The sequence below is a fragment of the Salmo trutta genome, chromosome 2 (genome assembly GCF_901001165.1).
Source record: "Salmo trutta chromosome 2, fSalTru1.1, whole genome shotgun sequence".
NCBI lineage: Eukaryota > Metazoa > Chordata > Actinopteri > Salmoniformes > Salmonidae > Salmo > Salmo trutta.
In genome coordinates, this window is record NC_042958.1 from 40,902,280 (window position 1) to 40,925,485 (window position 23,206).

The 23,206-nt window shown below is 41.2% G+C and overlaps 1 protein-coding gene across 4 annotated transcripts in view; it reads left to right on the top strand.

Moving 5' to 3' along the window:
* arid4b (AT-rich interaction domain 4B) overlaps positions 1-23,206 on the top strand; it is a 169,600-nt gene that overhangs the window by 5,036 nt on the left and 141,358 nt on the right. For all 4 annotated transcript variants that reach the window (XM_029701926.1, XM_029701929.1, XM_029701916.1 and 1 more), the window contains exon 2: positions 7,959-8,012. In XM_029701926.1, the coding sequence (XP_029557786.1) occupies positions 8,007-8,012 (6 nt within the window). In that variant the 5' untranslated portion in view covers positions 7,959-8,006. The remainder of the gene's footprint in view (positions 1-7,958; positions 8,013-23,206) is intronic.

The window sequence follows — 23,206 nt, forward strand, 5'->3', positions numbered from 1 at the left end:
ATCTGTCAAGAAATGGCCAGGTTGTAACTTGATCCTACTGCTACGATTGGATAGAGCGAGGCTGTAACTCCGCTCCCTTTCACATCTCTTTCCATCGTTTATATCGCTTGGTGACGTTTACTACTACCGGTACTATGAAAACTACCTCAATGGCGATGACATTTGCTACCAAGCCATAGATGTGCATAATATCTAATAAGGAGAGCGTGGGTAGGGGGAAAAAAATGAAACAACGCTGCACTTTGTCTGAATGACTCATCTGCCAATACTTTGAGAAGTGAGAACGCACACGAATGTATTTGTCCATAAACATGCAGGAAGATTCCTAGGTAGCTAAACCTATTGCTAAACCTTCCTTTCCCTATTAAGACAATCATCTAATCTGACGATCAAATGTCAATTTACGTATCCGATTGCGGCTGGTCAGATCAGTACACCAGTAAATATCTAACATTACACCGCAAGTCAGATGGCTCGTTGCTGAACATTGTGCATGTTCAGAATGATAACCAGTTAACGTTAGCTAGCTACGCTGGACATTAGCTCCTATCTGATATCTTAACACCGTGTTTATCTAGCCAGCTAGCTAGCGTAGTAGCTAATATAGCTAGCTAGCTAACGCCACAGATGAAAGGGTCAGTTATAGTAATCTTTGCTAACAGGTCACATAGCTATCAGCTTAGCTAGCTTGCTTATTGCATGCATGTCGACATGAGCCTTATTATTAATAAACTAATATTTGCAACAGGAGTTTGATTTTGGTCACTGGTCATTCATCCATTTGTCAATGCTGCACCTTTCTGTTGGAGAATGAGCTAGCTTGCTGCTAATTTTCCCCGCTAGACATTCCTAAGCTTGTGCAGTGCTCAGGCTGTAAGTGGCGGCTGGCATAGCATAGGGACGATCGGCCAACCAGAATTTTGACTTCGATACCAGTATTAAAATACTCTATACCAAAACGATACAGAAACTATACTGCCTAAAAAAATATATGTATTAGCTAAAGTCACAAAATAACCACAGGGTTTTTATTTAGACTTTTGAGAACTGGTAAAACAACTAAAATAGAATATCTTCTATTCTGTATTTAATTTCTTTACAAAATAAAATACCATATTAAATAACATTATCTTAAATGTACCCGATGCAAAACCATATGAGACTCAGAGCATACAAAATAATTGTACAATTACAGTGCCTTCGGTAAGTATTCAGGCCCCTTGACCGTTTCCACATGTTAAGTTACAGCCTTATTCTAAAATGGATACAACAAAAAAAGCCTCAATCTACACACAATACCCCGTAATGTCAAAGCGAAAACAGGTTTGTAGAAATGTTTGCAAATGAATAAAAAAAAAATAAAATAAAAACTTATACCTTATTTACATATGTTTTCAGACCCTTTGCTATAAGATTCGAAATTGAGCTCTGGTTGTTTCTACAACTTGATTGGAGTCCACCTGTGGTAAATTCAATTGATTCAACAGTGCATGTCAGAGCAAAAACCAAACCATGAGGTCGAAGGAATTGCCCTTAGAGCTCCGAGACAGGATTGTGTCCAGGCACAGATCTGGGGAAGGGTACCAATGCAATTATACAGCATTGAAGGTTCCCAAGAACACAGTGACCTCCATCATTCTGAAATAGTTGAAGTTTAGAACCACCAAGACTCTTCCTAGAGCTGACGGCCAAACTGAACAATCGGGGGAGAAAGGCCTTGGTCTGGGAAGTGACCAACTACCCGATGGTCACTCCAGAGTTTTTCTGTGGAGATGGGAGAACCTTCCAGAAGGACAACCATCTCTGCAGCTCTCTACCAATCAGGCCTTTTATGTTAGAATGGCCAGACGGAAGCCACTCCTCAGTAAAAGGCACATGACAGCCCGCTTGGAGTTTGCCAAAAGGCACCTAAAGGACTCTCAGACCATGAGGAACAAGATTCTCTGGTCTGATGAAACCAATTTGAACTCTTTGGCCTGAATGCTAAGCGTCACGTCAGGAGGAAACCTGGCACCATCCCTACAGTGAAGCATGGTGGTGGCAGCATCATGCTGTGGGGATGTTTTTCAGCAGCAGGGAATTGGAGGCTAGTCAGGATCGAAGGAAAGATGAACGGAGCAAAGTACAGAGAGATGCTTGATGAAAACCTACTCTGGAGCGCTCGGGACCCAAGACTGGGGCGAAGATTCACCTTCCAACAGAACAGCAACCCTGAGCACACAGCCAAGCCAACGCAGGAGTGGCTTCGGGACAAGTCTATGAACGTCATTGAGTGGCCCAGCCAGAGCCCAGACTTGAACCCGGTCGAACATCTCTGGAGAGGTCTGAAAATAGCTGTGCAGCGACGCTCCCCATCCAACCTGACAGAGCTTGAGAGGATCTGCAGAGAAGAATGGGAGAAACTCCCCAAATACAGGTGTGCCAAGTAGAGGTCGACCGATTATGATTATTACAACAATACTAATGACAATTACAATTACTAATGATAATTACAAATACTAATGACAATTACAAATACTAATGACAATTACAACAATACTGAATGAACACTTATTTTAACTTAATATAATACATAAATAAAATCAAGTTAGCCTCAAATAAATAATGAAACATGTTCAATTAGGTTTAAATAATGCAAAAACAAAGTGTTGGAGAAGAAAGTAAAAGTGCAATATGTGCCATGTAAGAAAGCTAACGTTTAAGTGCCTTGCTCAGAACATGGGAACATATGAAAGCTGGTGGTTCCTTTTAACATGAGTCTTCAATATTCCCAGGTAAGAAGTTTTAGGTTGTAGTTATTATAGGAATTATAGGACTATTTCTCTCTCTACGATTTGTATTTCGTATACCTTTGACTATTGGATGTTCTTATAGGCACTTTAGTATTGCCAGTGTAACAGTATAGCTTCCGTCCCTCTCCTCGCTCCTACCTGGGCTCGAACCAGGAACACATCGACAACAGCCACCCTCGAAGCAGCGTTACCCATGCAGAGCAAGGGGAACAACTACTCCAAGTCTCAAAGTGAGTGATGTTTGAAATGCTATTAGCGCGCGCCCCGCTAACTAGCTAGCCATTTCACATTGGTTACACCAGCCTAATCTTGGGAGTTGACAGGCTTGAAGTCATAAACAGCGCAATGCATTGCGAAGAGCTGCTGGCAAAACGCACGAAAGTGCTGTTTGGATGAATGCTTACGAGCCTGCTGGTGCCTACCACCGCTCAGTCAGACTGCTCTATCAAATCATAGACTTAATTATAATATAATAAACACACAGAAATACGAGCCTTAGGTCATTAATATGGTCGAATCCGGAAACTATCATCTTGAAAACAAATGTTTTTTTCTTTCAGTGAAATACGGAACCGGTCCGTATTTTATCTAACGGGTGGCATCCCTAAGTCTAAATATTGCTGTTAGATTGCACAACCTTCAATGTTATGTCATAATTACGTAAAATTCTGGCAAATTAGTTCGCAACGAGCCAGGCAATGAACGCAAGAGCAGTGACACAATTTCATGTTAGCAGGCAATATTAATTAAATATGCAGGTTTAAAAAATATATACTTGAATATATACTTGTGTATTGATTTTAAAGAAAGGCATTGATGTTTATGGTTAGGTACATTGGTGCAACGACAGTGCTTTTTTTGCAAATGCGCTTGTTAAAATCATCACCCGTTTGTCGAAGTAGGCTGTGATTCGATGAGAAATTAACAGGCACCGCGTCGATTATATGCAACGCAAGACACGTTAGATAAACTAGTAATATCATCAACCATGTGTAGTTAACTAGTGATTATGTTAAGATTGATAGTTTTTTATAAGATAAGTTGAATGCTAGCTAGCAACTTACCGTGGCTTCTTGCTGCCCTCGCATAACAGGTAGTCAGCCTGCTGTGCAGGCTCCTCGTGGAGTGCAATGTAAGGCAGGTGGTTAGAGCGTTGGACTAGTAACCGGAAGGTTGCAAAAACGAATCCCCCCTGAACAAGGCAGTTAACCCCCGTTCCTAGGCCGTCATTGAAAATAAGAATGTGTTCTTAATCTGACTTGCCTAGTTAAATAAAGGTGTAAAAAAATAAATAATAAATCGGCAAATCCGTGGGCAAAAATACTGATTACGGATTTGTTACGAAAACTTGAAATCGACCCTAATTAAATCGGCCATTCCGATTAATCGGTCGACCTCTCGTGCCAAGCTTGTAGTGTCATACCCAAGAAGACTAGAGGCTGTAATCGCTGCCAAAGGTGCTTCAACAAAGTACTGAGTAAAGTGTCTGAATACTTATGTAAATGTCATATTTTCGTTTTTTAATTTTAATCCATTTGCAAAAATAAAAGAAACAGTTTTTGCTTCATCATTATGGGGTAGTGTGTGTAGATTGATGAGGGGGAAAAAAAACGATTTAATCCATTTTTTAAATAAAACTGTAACAAAAGGTGGAAAAAGTCATGGGGCCAGTAACCAGCAGGTAGCCTAGTGGATAGAGCGTTGGGCCAGTAACCGAAAGGTTGCTGGATCAAATCCCCGAGCTGACAAGGTACAAATCTGTCGCGTTGCCCCTGAACAAGGCAGTTAACCCACTGTTCCCCGGTAGGCCGTCATTGTAAATAAGAATTTGTTCTTAACTGACTTGCCTAGTTAAAAAGGTAAAAAATATATATATTAATAATTATTTCCGAATGCACTGTTTATATGTGTATACCCATTACGTTACGGTAGTTCCCAGGCCCATCACAGACAAACCAGTACCAGTCAAAAGTTTGGACACCAACTCATTCATTTTATATGTGAGATTCTTGAAAGTAGCTACACTTTGCCTTGATGACAGCTTTGCACACTCTTTGCATACTCTCAACCAGCTTCACGAGGTAGTCACGTGGAATGCATTTCAATTAACAGGTGTGCCTTGTTAAACGTTAATTTGAGTGAATTTCTTTGCTTAATGTGTTTGAGCCTATCAGTTGTGTTGTGACAAGGTAGGGGTGGTATACAGAAGATAGCCCTATTTGGTAAAAGACCAAGTCCATATTATGGCAAGAACAGCTCAGATAAGCAAAGAGAAATGACAGTCCATCATTACTTCAAGATATGAATGTCAGTCAATCTGGAAAATGAACTTTGAAAGTTTCATCAAGTGCAGTTGCAAAAACCATCTAGCACTATGATGAAACTGGCTCTCATGAGGACCGCCACAGGAATGGAAGACCCAGAGTTACCTCTGCTCCAGAGGATAAGTTCATTAGAGTTACCAGCCTCAGAAATTGCAGCCCAAATAAATGCTTCAGAGTTCAAGTAACAGACACATCTCAACATCAACTGTTCAGAGGAGACTGTGTGAATCAGGCCTTCATGGTCAAATTGCTGCAACGAAACCACTACTAAAGCACACCAATAAGAAGAAGATACTTGCTTTGGCCAAGAAACACGAGCATTGGACATTAGACTGGTGGAAATTTGTCCTTTGGTCTGGAGTCCAAATGTGACATTTTTGGTTCCAACCGCCGTGTCTTTGTGAGATGCAGAGTAGATGAATGGATGATCTCTGCATGTGTGTTTCCCACCGTGAAGCATGGAGGAGGAGGTGTGGGGGTGCTTTGCTGGTGACACTGTCAGTGATTTATTTTGAAATCAGTGCACACTTAACTAGTCTGGCTACCGCAGCATTCTTCAGTGATATGTCATCTCATCTGGTTTGAGCTTAGTGGGACTATCATTTGTTTTTCAACAAGACAATGACCCAACACACCTCCAGGCTGTGTAAGGGCTATTTGACCAAGGAGGAGAGTGATGGAGCTGCATCAGATTACCTGGCTTCCACAATCACCTGACCTCAACCCAATTGAGATGGTTTGGGATGAGTTGGACTGCAGAGTGAAGGAAAAGCAGCCAATAAGTGCTCAGTATATGTGGGAACTCCTTCAAGACTGATGGAAAAGCATTCCAGGTGAAGCTGGTTGAGAGAATGCCAAGTGTATGCAAAGCTGTCACCAAGGGAAAGGGTGGCTACCTCAAAGAATTTAGAATATATTTTGATTTGTTTAAGAGTTTATTTTTTATTACTACATAATTCCATATGTTATTTCATAGTTTGTTTTTACTATTATTCTCGAAAATAGTTGTAAAAAAGAAACCCTTGAATGACTAGGTGTGTCAACTTTTAAGACTTTTAAAGATAAGATATCTGCTAAATGCCTCACGACTGTAGGTATCTCTAGATAAGAGCATCTGCTAAATGACTCACGACTGTAAGTTTCTCTAGATAAGAGCATCTGCTAAAAGACTAAAATGTCAATGTAATTAGATCACTACAACAGTGAAGGAGTCACTCTAGTTGTGTGCTAGTAAACAAACACCACAGGACTGAGGACTTCTGTAATGTGATTGGCCTGGTTACTTCTGTAATGTGATTGGCCTGGGGACTTCTGTAATGTGATTGGCCCGGGGACTACCGTAATGTGACGGGCCCGGGGACTACCGTAATGTGACGGTCCCGGGGACTACCGTAATGTGACGGTCCCGGGGACTACCGTAATGTGACGGTCCCGGGGACTACCGTAATGTGACGGTCCCGGGGACTACCGTAATGTGACGGTCCCGGGGACTACCGTAATGTGACGGTCCCGGGGACTACCGTAATGTGACGGTCCCGGGGACTACCGTAATGTGACGGTCCCGGGGACTACCGTAATGTGACTGGCCAGGGGACTACCGTAATGTGATTGGCCTGGGGACTACCGTAATGTGATTGGCCTGGGGACTACCGTAATGTGACGGGCCTGGGGACTACCTTAATGTGATTGGCCTGGGGACTACCGTAATGCGACGGGCAGAGCATAAAATTAACATCCGACACATGCCAAATGCGGGTATGTTTTGGCATTGTGGGTAAGATGTTTATTTCACCAGCCACATTGGCAGGTGGTCAGAGCTCCACAGCATTTCACTCATATTTGTGAATTAAAATAGTCAAGTATGATCACATTTATAGTAAAATAAATGTGTCGGTAGCTGTTTTCAAAGTACTTCTGCCGTTTTTGTTTCACAGCTGGTAAATTAATCACACAAAGTCAAAGAACTACGAATCTTATATCGCCTATCCCACATTACACTGCAACATTTCCTGGATAGGGTCAGTGCGCATGTGAAGAGCTGTTTTGTGTGCTGTAATTTTAGCAGTGAAAATTATTTTGGCAGATTTTTTTTAAATCTACCTGCCACAGTGGCTAGTGGCCCGAAAAGTAAAATGTATGCCGTGGTGACAGGTGAAATAAAGAAAACAGTGTTTATATATTCTCCTAACGTATTGCACAAATTGACTGCTGGTATTTACTTAAAAAGTAGCTACAAATATTCACATGTATTTAAAAAAAAAAGTCCAAGAAATACTTTGAACGGTGAAAACCATCCCAATACCATGGTATAACTGCCCAAGTCTTTGACAAATCAGAAGTTTCAGAAATAATGTACTTTTTTAGTTATTGGCAAGCATGCATGTCAACTATATGTTTGGATTAATATTATTTTATACATTTGATTTGCAGTGAGTGTGAAACCTCTTTTTAATAAAAATGTGATTCATAGGAACTGTACCAACACTGTCCCAATTTAGTGATTTTTTAAAAAGGGATTTTTAATGTCATATCAAGACTACAAACTTCCTGTTTCCTGATATGACTCTATTATAGCTTGATATCTAGGTAAGATTGTGTGATTTGTGTAAACTAGCCTGAGTGTCAGTCTTCTTGTGGCATAATGCCAACAATGTTTGGCATGACGATGAGTGAAGGATTTGGAATGATGGCTGGACTGGCACTAAGGCTTGTGTACACAGTCCTTCACCTACACAGAAAGGCTATTATACAGAATGTATTATACACAGTTATGGTGGAGTCGGGTCATAAACTGATGTGAGACGACTGACACGGTTTTGAAAACATCAATTTTCATCCACAGAATCGTTACGCTGGTCACTCAAGAGGAGCCCAGAGGACTGGGAAAGAGATGAAGGTAATTCCTATACTCTACACATGATTTTATATGGTTAATTTTAATCTCATTTACTGGGGAGAAGCAACTTGCCGTGTCTTCACGGATGATTTTCATGTCTGAAAAGACCTTTTGTGTATTTGTGAAGTTTAATGATAAATGTCTACATGGGCAGTAATTCATAAAGTAAAATCCTTTCACCACTGTAGACTAAGTAGACTGAAAATCATGAAATATATGAGATGTTCTGTACATTTTTGTAACTTTTTAGCCATTAGTTCTGAAAGCAATGCCAAGATCCTAAAAAGGGCCCCTGAAAATGGTGCAACAATTGTGAACAACGTCATCACGTAATTGCTCTCGAGCCCCTGCAGCTGTGGACAAAGGCAGTAAAAATAAACTGTGGTTGTGGGTTCACCCTACAACCTCATTGGACAATGCTGTACTGATTGAATCCCCACTCCCACTTTAAGCTTGCAACCTCATTGGACATCATTCTTCCGGCCAATCAACATTGTCCCTCAGGCTTGGTTGTGGCTTGTTCATGTTGTACAGACAGGGAGGAGCCTCTTGCGATATGGATATTTTTATTTCTATTTTTTATATATATATGTAATAATGACAATTACATCAATACTGAATGAACAATGAACACTTTTATTTTAACTTAATTTAATACATCAATAAAATCAATTTAGTCTCAAATAAATAATGAAACATGTTCAATTTGGTTTAAATAATGCAAAAACAAAGTGTTGGAGAAGAAAGTAAAAGTGTAATATGTGCCATGTAAAAACGCTAACGTTTAAGTTCCTTGCTCAGAACATGAGAACATATGAAAGCTGGTGGTTCCTTTTAACCTGAGTCTTCAATATTCCCAGGTAAGAAGTTTTAGGTTGTAGTTATTATAGGAATTATAGGACTATTTCTCTCTATACCGTTTGTATTTCCTATACCTTTGATTATTGGATGTTCTTATAGGCACTTTAGTATTGCCAGCCTAATCTCGGGAGTTGATAGGGTTGAAGTCATAAACAGCGCTGTGCTTCAAGCATTGCGAAGAGCTGCTGGCAAACGCAGTAAAGTACTGTTTGAATGAATGCTTACGAGCCTCCTGCTGCCTACCACCGCTCAGACTGCTCTATCAAATCATAGACTTAATAACATAATAACACACAGAAATACGAGCCGTAGGTCATTAATATGGTCAAATCCGGACACTATCCATTTCGTTAACAAAACGTTTTTTTCTTTCAGTGAAATACAGAACCGTTCCTTATTTTATCTAACGGGTGGCATCCATAAGTCTAAATATTGCTGTTAGATTGCACAACCTTCAATGTTATGTCATAATTACGTAAAATTCTTGCAAATTAGTTTGCAATGAGCCAGGCGGCCCAAACTGTTGCATATACCCTGACTCTGCGTGCGATGAATGCAAGAGAAGTGATACAATTTCCCTAGTTTAATATTGCCTGCTAAGATGAATTTCTTTTAAGTAAATATGCAGATTTAAAAAATATATACTTCTGTATATTGATTTTAAGAAAGGCATTGATGTTTATGGTTAGGTACAGTCGTGCAACGATTGTGCTTTTTTAGCAAATGCTCTTTTGTTAAATCATCACCCGTTTGGCAAAGTTGGCTGTCTTTGTTAGGAAGAAATAGTATTCACACAGTTCGCAATGAGCCAGGCGGCCCAAACTGCTGCATATACCCTGACTCTGTTGCAGAGGTGACACATTTTACCTAGTTAAAATAAATTCATGTTAGGAGGCAATATTAACCTGTTGGGGATAGGGGGCAGTATTTGCACGGCCGGATAAAAAACGTACCCGATTTAATCTGGTTACTACTCCTGCCCAGTAACTAGAATATGCATGGATAGAAAACACCCTAAAGTTTCTAAAACTGTTTGAATGGTGTCTGTGAGTATAACAGAACTCATATGGCAGGCAAAAACCTGAGAAGATTCCTTACAGGAAGTGGCCTGTCTGACCAGTCCTTGAGCTTCTTGACTCTGTTTATTGAAGACTGAGGATCTTTGCTGTAACGTGACACTTCCTACGGCTCCCATAGGCTCCCAGAAGGCGGGAAAAAGCTGAATGATGTAATTCCAGCCCCAGGCTGAAACACATTAGCGCTTTTGGCAAGTGCTCTATCAGAGGACAATGGGCTGAGGCGCGTGCACGTGTCGACCCCATGTTTTTATTTTCTATCGTCTTTGAACCTAAACACAGATTCCCGGTCGGAATATTATCGCTTTTTTACGAGAAAAATTGCATAAAAATTGATTTTAAACAGCGGTTGACATGCTTCGAAGTACGGTAATGGAATATTTAGAATTTTTTGTCACGAAATGCGTCGTGCTCGTCACCCTTATTTACCCTTTCGGATAGTGTCTTGAACGCACGAACAAAACGCCGCTATTTGGATATAACAATGGATTGTTTGGGACCAAACCAACATTTGTTATTGAAGTAGAAGTCCTGGGAGTGCATGTATTGATTTTAAGAAGGGTGTTGATGTTTATGGTTAGGTACTGTCACGGTTGTCGTAAGGAGAGGACCAAAATGTGACAGGGAAGTGGCAGGGAAGTGTATACTCATCTTCTTTATTATGGACAAAGAAGGAAAAAACAAAATAAACACGTATCCAAAAAAACACAAACAAACTAGATAGTCTTGTCAGGCACACACAGCAAAACAAGAAACAATCTCCCACAAACACTAAACCAAACACATACCCATATATAGAACTCTCAATCAGAGGCAACTAGAAAACACCTGCCTCCAATTGAGAGTCCAACCCCAATTAACTAGACATAGATATACAACTAACCAGAAAGAACATAGAAATACTAACACAGAACATAAACCCGGAACTAACTAACCAAACACCCTACTAAATAAACCACCACCCCGAACCACATAAACAAAATACCCTCTACCACGTCCTGACCAAACTACAATTACAAATAATCCCTAATACTGGTCAGGACGTGACAGGTACACATTGGTGCAACGACAGTGCTTTTTTTCGCGAATGCGCTTGTTAAATCACCCGTTTGGCGAAGTAGGCTGTGATTCAATGATAAATTAACAGGCACCGCATCGATTATATGCAACGCAGGACAAGCTAGATAAACTAGTAATATCATCAACCATGTGTAGTTAACTAGTGATTGTTAAGATTGATCGTTTTTTTTAAGGTAAGTTTAATGCGATCTAGCAACTTACTTTGGCTCCTTGCTGCACTCGCATAACAGGTAGTCAGCCTGCCACACAGTCTCCTCGTGGAGTGCAATGTAATCGGCCATAATCGGCGTCCAAAAATGCCGATTACAGATTGTAATGAAAACTTGAAATCGGCCCAAATTAATCGGCCATTCCGATTAATCGGTCGACCTCTAATATGCAGGATATGGATATGCAGGATATGGATATGCAATTTGGATTGAAATGTAATTGTGCAGCCCTACATGAAATGTCATGCTACTTGAAAGTCGAGTAATGATTATACAGAGCATTCAGGAAGTAATCAGACCCCTTTTTCCACATTCTGTTACATTGCAGCCTTATTGTAAAATGTGTGTTTTCCCCCTCAGCAATACACACAATACCCGTAATGACAAAGCAAAAACTGTTTTTTGTTTATGTATGCAGATATATATATATATATATATATATATATATATATATATATATATATATATATATATATATATATATATATATATATATATATATATAAAACTGAAATATTCAATTTCCATAAGTATTCAGATCCTTTACTCAGTACTTTGTTGAAGCACCTTTGGCAGCGATTACAGCCTTGAGTCTTATTGGGTATGATGCTACAAGCTTGGCACACCTGTATTTGGGGAGTTTCTCCCATTCTTCTCTGCAGATCCTCTCAAGCTCTGTCAGGTTGGATGGGGAGTGTCGCTGCACAGCTATTTCCAGAGCTGTATGACCACACTAAGTGTACTATTTGTTTTGTAAATTGAGTATATAGTATGCTTATTAGTCATAGTATGGATATAGTTAGTGTGCCAAACGTTCCCGGATGTTGTACTAAATTTGCCAAAATATGAAGTGTACAAGTAGTGGACACTATTTCCCGTGCTTTTAGTGCCCATAATACAATTCTTCAGAAAATGGCCGTCGCTTCAACGTTTTCAGATTTCAAGAAAATGCCGGAAAAGATGCAACCGATGTCTGACGAGAGCGGATACATAATACATACATACATACATACATACATACATACATACATACATACATACATACATACATACATACATACATACATACATACATACATACATACATACATAATTCATACATGCATAATACATAATACATACATAATACATAATTCATACATGCATAATACATACATCATTTTGACAAATGTTGAGCAATGTAATAAAGTAATGACTTTTCAAATTAGTTACGTTACACGTTATGTGGGCTGACAATTTGTTAGCTACACTATCCTTACAAACCACATAGCATATCATTACAGCAGTATGTACCGGTATGTTAGCTACGCTATCCTTACGAACCTCATAGCATATCATTACAGCAGTATGGACCGGTATGTTAGCTACACTGTCCTTACGAACTACATAGCATATCATTACAGCAGTATGTACCGGTATGTTAGCTACGCTGTCCTTACGAACCACATAGCATATCATTACAGCACTATGTACCGGTATTTTAGCTACGCTGTCCTTACGAACCACATAGCATATCATTACAGCAGTATGTACCGGTATGTTAGCTACGCTGTCCTTACGAACAACACAGCATATCATTACAGCAGTATGTACCGGTATGTTAGCTACGCTGTCCTTACGAAACACATAGCATATCATTACAGCACTATGTACCGGTATTTTAGCTACGCTGTCCTTACGAACCTCATAGCACATCATTACAGCACTATGTACCGGTATGTTAGCTACGCTGTCCTTACGAACCACATTGCATATCATTACAGCAGTATGTACCGGTATGTTAGCTACGCTGTCCTTACGAAACACATAGCATATCATTACAGCAGTATGTACCGGTATGTTAGCTACGCTGTCCTTACGAACAACACAGCATATCATTACAGCAGTATGTACCGGTATGTTAGCTACGCTGTCCTTATGAAACACATAGCATATCATTACAGCAGTATGTACCGGTATGTTAGCTACGCTGTCCTTATGAAACACATAGCATATCATTACAGCAGTATGTACCGGTATGTTAGCTACGCTATCCTTACGAAACACATAGCATATCATTACAGCAGTCATCAGTATGTACGTTACTGGTAAGTTAGCTAGCTACCTAACGTTAGTTGGCTACAAATACATCGGACTTGCCAGTATATTAAATATGTAATGCTTAGCTAAGTGGTATAGTCGTTGTGCGTTCTCAATGGTCATTGTTAATTCGCTCTGGCTATCTTCTCCGATTTCAGAGACTCGTCTAAGTGTGCCAGAGCGCAGAATAACTGATGAATTCATGAACGCTCAACACCCCGTTGAATATGGCCGGTGTTGGTAAAAAAATATTAATTAAATTGTTGCCAGCAGCACAGTTAGTCACCAATGCTCTGGATAACATGAAAACAGCCTAACCAGCTCTGCTAGGGAGAGTAACATGGTCAGAGTGAGGTGTTCTCTCATTTGTTTCTTGAAGTGGCTAGCCAGTTAGCTTGGGTGCTTGACTGTCGTTGTGAGGAGATCAACCCTACTCCTCCGCCAGAGCGTCCAGTGTGCGCGCTGAACCTCTCCGAGAGTGAAGCGCTATGAATTTATGAGCCCCCCCCCCAGAGCGCAGTTAAACAACCAGAGCACAGTCATAAAATGTCTAGCTAGTAATTTGTTATGCTAACTACCTAGCCAGAGGTTGCATAGCAACAGCATCAACTTCCCGGTAGACGGGCGACGCACCAAGTACACTCAACTGAAAGGATACGGTTTGTTTACAGCATACTGAAATGAACGAGTAGTATGTAGTATATACACTATGTTAGTATGGGTATTCGAACACCGCTCAGGTCTCTCCAGAGATGTTCGATCAGGTTCAAGTCCGGGCTCTGGCTGGACTTTTTATCATTGTTGTGGCCTTTTAGTTCATGGCCTGATTTTTAACCCTCATTCTATTTATTCAAATTGATTCTTACATCAAGAAGTATTTTTTTTTATTGTGCACAAGGTAACAGCCAACATCATCATACATTCTATCAAGACTGGGCTGTTTGTGGGGCGGGGGAGGATCTGGGGGTTCTACTGGGCTGTTTGTGGGGTGGGGGAGGATCTGGGGGTTCTACTGGGCTGTTTGTGGGGCGGGGGAGGATCTGGGGGTTCTACTGGGCTGTTTGTGGGGCGGGGGAGGATCTGGGGGTTCTACTGGGCTGTTTGTGGGGCGGGGGAGGATCTGGGGGTTCTACTGGGCTGTTTGTGGGGCGGGGGAGGATCTGGGGGTTCTACTGGGCTGTTTGTGGGGCGGGGGAGGATCTGGGGGTTCTACTGGGCTGTTTGTGGGGCGGGGGAGGATCTGGGGATTCTACTGGGCTGTTTGTGGGGCGGGGGAGGATCTGGGGGTTCTACTGGGCTGTTTGTGGGGCGGGGGAGGATCTGGGGGTTCTTCTGGGCTGTTTGTGGGGCGGGGGAGGATCTGGGGATTCTACTGGGCTGTTTGTGGGGCGGGGGAGGATCTGGGGGTTCTACTGGGCTGTTTGTGGGGCGGGGGAGGATCTGGGGGTTCTACTGGGCTGTTTGTGGGGCGGGGGAGGATCTGGGGATTCTACTGTATTTTCTAGTTCATATACAACTCTGTTGTAGCTTTTACTTTGTGTTGTGACTGACAGCCCAGTGTTGTTTCTATGGTAACCGTCTCTGCAGACTTTTGCCTACCTGCAGGATATGTCCCAGTTTCTTGTTTGGTGTCTGATATGAGAGTAAAGGAGTGAGTTTAATATGGAGAACTATAGGTCTGTCCTTTTTGGATATTACATTGTGAGTAGGGGCAATCAGAAACTTATGTGACATGTATGATGTGAGTAGTGCTGCTCGGTTTCCTTTCTCAGTGTGAAATAATGTTGAAACGATTCTCCTTTCTCACAAGATGCTCACATGGAACAGAAAACAGAAGGACTAGTACTGTTGCTGAATTCATTGTTTTTCCATTTCAAGCATCGTAACAGCGTTAATGAAATTAATGAATTTTAATAAAGGTTATATAAAATAATGAAATGAATAACAACACATTTTCCACATTTCTTATCGTGTGGAAAAAGGTCTGAACACAGTCATGCCATTGCCAAGGTAACCCCCTGGTGGGTTAGTCGTAGTGAGTGGTGTTGAAGTGACTCCAGCCTGGCCTAGTGGACAAAGACCTGGCACATTTCGTCCTTGAGAACTTCTATGGAATGGAAGGAGGGCTTCAGCTAGGGCCGTGGTGGTCACGTTATTTTGTCAGCCGGTGATTTGTTAATCAAATAACTGTCGGGTCTCACGCTAATTGACCATTAATTAACATAAACACATTTAGCATCTCCTGGCTTCGCACACAGCCCTAGAAGCCACTGATGCAGACCTTTGGAACATCTACATTTAACAAAAAAAAAGTATAATAAATCCATGATTTATTTTAGACTGTTGTAAAGAATCATGATAAGAAAATGTAGTCTATTCCAGATGAACAGAATAGTTGAGTTGTCTAAGTTGTCCTGATGTGGCTATGCCAAATGGCTGTTGCCGGCGCTACTTCATTTAGCAGACCAACTGATCCACGGCATGAACCTTATCCTCACACCAACGAGATCTAGGATCCAAATTCACTGCGTGTCTGCCTTGATATTCATAAAACATGGAGATCTAGGATCCAAATTCACTGCGTGTCTGCCTTGATATTCATAAAACTCCATGGAGATCTAGGATCCAAATTCACTGCGTGTCTGCCGAAAGGGCTGGGCGGTATATCGTATTTTATGATATACGGGTATGTAACGGCCGTCGTTAGAGAAAGACCAAGGTGTGTTCATCTTGAATGAATTTTAATACAAAAAAGAGAACACTTGACAAAATAAACAAAATGACAGCCGACAGTTCTGTCAGGTACTAACAACAAAACAGAAAGCACTAAACAGAAACAATCCCCCACAAAACCCAAAGGAAAAACAGGCTCCTTATGTGTGACTCCCAATCAGCAACAACGAACTACAGCTGTGCCTGATTGGGAGCCACACACGGCCCAAAACAAAGAAATACAAAAACATAGAAAAATGAACATAGAACGCCCACCCAATGTAACACCCTGGCCTAACCAAAATAAATAACAAAAACCCCTTTCTATGGCCAGGGCGTTACAAGGTATTGATGCAGGGGACCGGTTTGGGTTTTTACTTTAGCTTCTATACCGGTATTTGAATTTTTGGTTTGTTAAATGTGATACGCCATGTTTTAATGTCAATTTGTATAGTTTACTTCGCTACTTGAGTCCTCTCTCTACACTCTTTCTCTCCGTGCCACTTTCCACACAGACCTCGCCACGCCACATCATTCAAGGAGTACATTTAATGTTCTTCAACCACGAGACACTTGCGTTCAGTCTGCAGGGTCAATGCATCACATGCACCAATGTTGACGACAACGAGGCTGTTTTCACTTTGCTTCTTAATATAAATCCACTAGCGTTCTATAATGACACTACTAGTTTGTGTTTCTTACCTCAGCAAATAGCTAGTTTGTCTTTCCTTAGCAAGTTGCCCTAATCTTGTGAGATGCTAATTGTTAGCCGCTAATGCTAATAGCTAATAGCTAGCTAATACAGCCTGATAATACCAGTGATGGTGTACACCTAAATTAGCATGCTGTTTGTGCAACAGTATCTTCTAAATCAAAGAGGAATATGCAAAGCAAGAATGTTAGCTACATGAAGTAGCTAAGAGAAAACATGCAATGTAGCCAAAGCTTATAGGGTCCCCTAGGAAACACTTATCAACACTTTACTTCCTACCCTGTCACAATAACTCCTCCCTGGCATTTAATTTGTTGTCATCTCAAACACTGTATTCAAAGTGCCCACTACTATAATCTAACTATAGAATTAGAATAGTCATAATATTTCCATGATTCCAACAGTTTTGCTCTCATTCGCAAGTCAAATCGCAATTGCAATATTTGGTTAAAAATAAGTCCTAGATGATTTGCCCATATTGTGCAGCCCTGTGTGGCAGTGTGGAAATTATCTCAATTGAGCAGTGGCGTAAAGTGCTTAATTAAAAATACTTTCAAGTTCTACTTAAGTAATATGTTTGGTATCTGTACTTTACCTTACTTCTTTTTTTTGACAACTTTTACCATGCTACATTCCTTGAGAAAACACAAATTTTTACTCCATACATTTTCCATGACACCGAAAGTAGTCGTTACATTTTGAATACTTAGCAGGACAGGAATATGGTCCAATTCACACACTTATCAAGAGAACATCCCTGGTCATCCCTACTGCCTCTGATCTGGTGGACTCACTAAACAGAGAACATCCCTGGTTATCCCTACTGCCTCAGATCTGGAGGACTCACTAAACAGAGAACATCCCTGGTCATCCCTACTGCCTCTGATCTGGAGGACTCACTAAACAGAGAACATCCCTGGTCATCCCTACTGCCTCTGATCTGGACGACTCACTAAACAGAGAACATCCCTGGTCATCCCTACTGCCTCTGATCTGGAGGACTCACTAAACACAAATGCTTTGTTTGTAAATGATGTCTGAGTGTTGAAGTGTTCCCCTGGCTTTCTGTAAATGATGTCTGAGTGTTGGAGTGTTCCCCTGGCTATCTGTAAATGATGTCTGAGTGTTGGAGTGTTCTCCTGGCTATCTGTAAATTATGTCTGAGGGTTGGAGTGTTCCCCTGGCTATCTGTAAATTATGTTGGAGTGTGCCCCTGGCTATCCGTAAATAAAATGGTGCCATCTGTGGCTTGCTTAATAGAAGGAATTTGATTATTACTACAAATAATAGATGATCACCACTCCACAATGGTTCTGGTTTAGTAAAGTTAGATCAAGGTTGAATCAATTTCTGGCAAGATCATAATGATTCATTAGTATTTTCCATTACAGAACCAAATATAATAGCATATTAGACCTATGTTACACCAACAACTAATTTCTTATCTATAGCTGAATAGTAAATAAAATCCTCTGCTCCCCAAAACCCAACAGCGTGCTCCACCAAGCCAGATATATATGCTTTGATTAAAACAACCTATTGGTTAACACCATCTGATCTGATCACTAAACAGTCATTCAATAAGATATACATGCATATTTCTAGTGAAACTGATTGCGATCAAATGATTGACATGTAGACGCAGTTTGGATATCATTCCGCTAAAACGTGAAGAATTACAATTGACAGTGATGGGCTGGGGGGGGCACACTGGGGGGGGGGGACGCACTGGGAGGGGGGGGCGGACGAACACTGGGGGGGGCACACTTGTTGAAGTGAGGTATGATTACCTTGGTGTTTGGGCAGATGTTGCTAATTGGAGGATTTAGTTTTATGCGTAGGCCTATTCTACAGTGGTATTCAGTAGGCTACATCTGTTGGGAAACAAACGTTGAGAAATTATCTCATAATTCATTTTTATTGCTACCTCACTTTAAAAAAAAATTGCACTACACCATTTTTTAAAGGGAAAGTTGTCGCGTTAACAGCGCACCTTTCGACTGCTTGGATTATTTTGGACGAACATGCAAAGATAAAGCAATCACTTCAAAAAGTAGGTTCACAATCAGATAAACATCATGACTGGTTGTGTTCATGCCACATAACATTTTTATTCATTTTTACAGTTAAATGATGTCTTGACTATAAAAACCATAGAAACAAAATGTGCTTCCCTATAGAAATCAAATGCCTGGTTTAGTCCCGGCTACACGCAGTAGGCCAAAACGATTACATCTACATGGGAGTCAAATATCAACATAATATTGTGATGTGTAACTGTATACAAGCTCTGTCAGATTGGATGGGGAGCGTCGCTGCACAGCTGTTTTCAGGTCTCTCCAGAGATGTTCAATCGGGTTAAAGTCCGGGCTCTGGCTGGGCCACTCAAGGACGTTCAGAGACTTGTCCCAAAGCCACTCCTGCGTTGGCTTGGCTGTGTGCTTAGGGTTGTTGTCCTGTTGGAAGGTGAACATGTTCATCTTTGCCCAGATCCTAACTAGTCTCCCAGTCCCTGCCACTGAAAACACCCCCACAGCATGATGCTGCCACCTCCATGCTTCACTGTAGGTATGGTCCCATGTTTCTTCCAGAAGTGACATTTTACATTTACATTTAAGTCATTTAGCAGACGCTCTTATCCAGAGCGACTTACAAATTGGTGCATTCACCTTAAGATATCCAGTGGAACAACCACTTTACAATAGTGCATCTAAATCTTTCGGGGGGGGGGGGGGGTAGAAGGATTACTTTATCCTATCCCAGATATTCCTTAAAGAGGTGGGGTTTCAGGTGTCTCCGGAAGGTGGTGATTGACTCCGCTGTCCTGGCGTCGTGAGGGAGCTTGTTCCACCATTGGGGTGCCAGAGCAGCGAACAGTTTTGACTGGGCTGAGCGGGAGCTGTGCTTCCTCAGAGGTAGGGAGGCGAGCAGGCCAGAGGTGGATGAACGCAGTGCCCTTGTTTGGGTGTAGGGCCTGATCAGAGCCTGAAGGTACGGAGGTGCCGTTCCCCTCACAGCTCCGTAGGCAAGCACCATGGTCTTGTAGCGGATGCGAGCTTCAACTGGAAGCCAGTGGAGAGAGCGGAGGAGCGGGGTGACGTGAGAGAACTTGGGAAGGTTGAACACCAGACGGGCTGCGGCGTTCTGGATGAGTTGTAGGGGTTTAATGGCACAGGCAGGGATCCCAGCCAACAGCGAGTTGCAGTAATCCAGACGGGAGATGACAAGTGCCTGGACTAGGACCTGCGCCGCTTCCTGTGTGAGGCAGGGTCGTACTCTGCGAATGTTGTAGAGCATGAACCTACAGGATCGGGTGACGTTTGGCATTCAGGCCAAAGAGTGATTGCTCAGTTTGGCCGGGCGGCCAGCTCTTAGAAGAGTCTTGGTGGTTCCAAACTTATTCCATTTAACCTGTCTGGGAACGTGGGACGCCACCCTAGTCAACAGCCAGTGGAATCGCGTCGCGCGAAATACAAATACCTCTATATGCTATAACTTCAATTTCTCAAACATATGACTATTTTACACCATTTTATAGATACACCTCTCCTGAATCGAACCACGTTGTCCGATTTCAAAAAGGCTTTACAGCAAAAGCAAAACATTAGATTATGTTAGGAGAGTACCCTGCCAAATAAAATCACACTGCCATTTTCAAAGCAACTAGCATGCATCACAAATACCCAAAACACAGCTAAATGCTGCACTAACCTTTGACAATCTTCATCAGATGACACTCCTAGGACATCATGTTACACAATACATGCATTTTTTGTTTGATAAAGTTCATAATTATATATAAAAACAGCATTTTACATCGGCGCATGACGTTCATAAAATATTTTCCCTCAAATGCTTCCGGTGAGTCAGCGCTACAATTTACAAAATTACTATTCAAAAACATTGTTAAGAATGATGGAGGACACTGTGCTCTTCGGGATCTTCAATGCGGCAGGTAGCCTAGTGGTTAGAGCATTGGGCCAGTAACCGAAAGGTTGCTGGATTGAATCCCCGAGCTGACATGGTAAAATCTGTCGTTATGCCCCTGAACAAGGAAGTTAACCCACTGTTCCCCGGTAGGCCGTCATTGTAAATAAGAATTTGTTCTTAACTGACTTGCCTAGTTAAATAAAGGTAAACAAATAAATAAATTCTGCAGACATTTCTTGGTACCCTTCCCCAGCTCTGTGCCTAGACACAATCCTGTCATGGACCTCTACAGACATGTCCTTTGACCTCATGGCTTGGTTTTTGCTCTGGCATGCACTGTCAACTGTGGGACCTTATATAGACTGGTCTGTGCCTTTTCGAAATGATTTTCAATCAATTAAGTTTATCACAGGTGGACTCCAGTCAAGTTGGAGAAACATCTCAAGGATAACCAATGGAAACAGGATGAGCCTGAGCTTAATTTTGATTCTTATAGCAAAGGGTCTGAATACTTATGTAAATAAGGAGTTTTTTAATTTGTGTTTCTTTACCTGTTTTGGCTTTGTCATGATGCGGTATTGTGTGTAGATTGCTGAGGATTTTTTAATTTATTTAATCCATTTTAGAATAAGGCTGTAAAGTAGCAAAATGTGGAAAAAGTCAAGGGGTCTGAATCATTTCCAAAGGTACTGTATATCATGGGTTGGAGGAAGGCAGTCTTCAGAACTGGATAATAATTGCTTCCGGCCTTGTTCCCTCATCCTCTCTTAATATTGTCTGTTCTGTCTCTGTGATTGAGAATAGCCTATGCCTAAGGCCTTATAGACTCACTTTTCATTCTTGTTTTATTTATTTTTTGAAAGTGGCAGCTTTAGGAAAGCACCTTCTTAGGCTTTTCGAATATTTAGAAAATAGATGTAACTTGATTTAAAGTCTGTTTATTGTTTTGTTTTCAACCTCTATTCTGCCCTGCAGGATAATTTATTTCTTAATACGTTTAAAGTTGGTTAATGTCGTTAGATCTTTCTATATTGATTCATTTTCTTTATTATTAATCCCCTTGAATTTTTTATGAACTAATTTTTAAGATGGAACTCCACACGTTTGACATGCATCTCTCCCAGAGAGAGAGAGAGAGAATATTTTCTGACTGGACATTTTGCTCTGCTTTGGTGGAATTCTCCATTCTGTCTAGACTACATTCCTCTCTTGCGTTCTGTATACATCACGATGGCTGTCAATCACCGTCGATAGATGGTACTGTCATAATATCGCCCAACCCTAGTGGGGAGTACAGGACGCCCCCCTCCTTCACCCCTGAAGCCCATCTGGGTCGTTCTACCTCACAAAGCACAAGAGGATTTCGACCCCCACAATCTCAGATTATTATGAAATCGTTTCTGTTAGAATGTAAGAAGATTAGCATTCCTGCAGCATTATTTTGTTGAATATAATTTGATCTCTGAGAAAGTAAGCTAATTGGTTGCATCCAAATTCACAAGTTTTAATTTATAGGATTCATATAATGTTGAAGTAATATAGAATCTACCGTCCGATTTGGACCAAACAATGAAGGTTTGTGCTTTTATTATGTAGAGTTGTGAAAGTTGTCAGGATGTCGATGGATGGATGAGTGATTGTGTCCGTCTGGCTGTCATTGGATTGTTTCTAAGTTGGCAGGGTTGTGGAAGTAGGTAGGTGCCAAGTGTGTGCCACTCTAAGACAAATGATTCCCTATATAGTGCATTACTTGTGGCCGGGGCGACCAGTAGCGCACTATATAGGCAATAGGGTGTGAACTCGGGTCAAAGGTATTAACCTCTTAGATGTAAAGTCCCCTGTTTAGAGGACCTGCATGGTTCTGGTACCGGTTTCCGATCGACATATTCTCTTACAAAACGATCTGTGGACACCGTAGATGGAAATGGCTTGCGTTGAGCGATAGCCCTGGTTCCCACAGACACAGAGGATCTGTATCTGAGCCTTTGTGACGTAGGATGTGAAATCCGAAACCACTTGAAGCTAGGATGGCCCTCCTGCTATTTCATTTGCTCTTCCGACTGTCAATCAACTCCTGGCTGAACTCTACATCCCAGCCACTGACAAAGCCTGCAATGTTTACATCGTAGCGCAGCAGGAGAGAGTGGTTTCATCACGGCAGCACATTCAGAGATCGATTTATAGCCATTACTCAAAAAAATAATTCATAGATTTTTAAACCAAACACACTTTTTGATTGTCATAGACGGACAATAGTAATATGTGATGAAAGGTGAGTTCCTAACGAGTTCAGGAAGCCAAGCTAGAGCTCTGTGTGACGTTCACAGCTGTGGGGGCAGACGTTTTGATCAAGAGAGACCTTTTCGAAAATATGCACATGTTATTTAACACTAAACATACAAATATATATTTCACAATTATAAGGAAAGTTAAATCTTATAGTTAGTTTTATAATTTGATTATACTATATTTGGAAAGCATATGTCATTTCAAGCCTTATTCATACAGTTTTGTTGAATAGGAATTATACCAAAC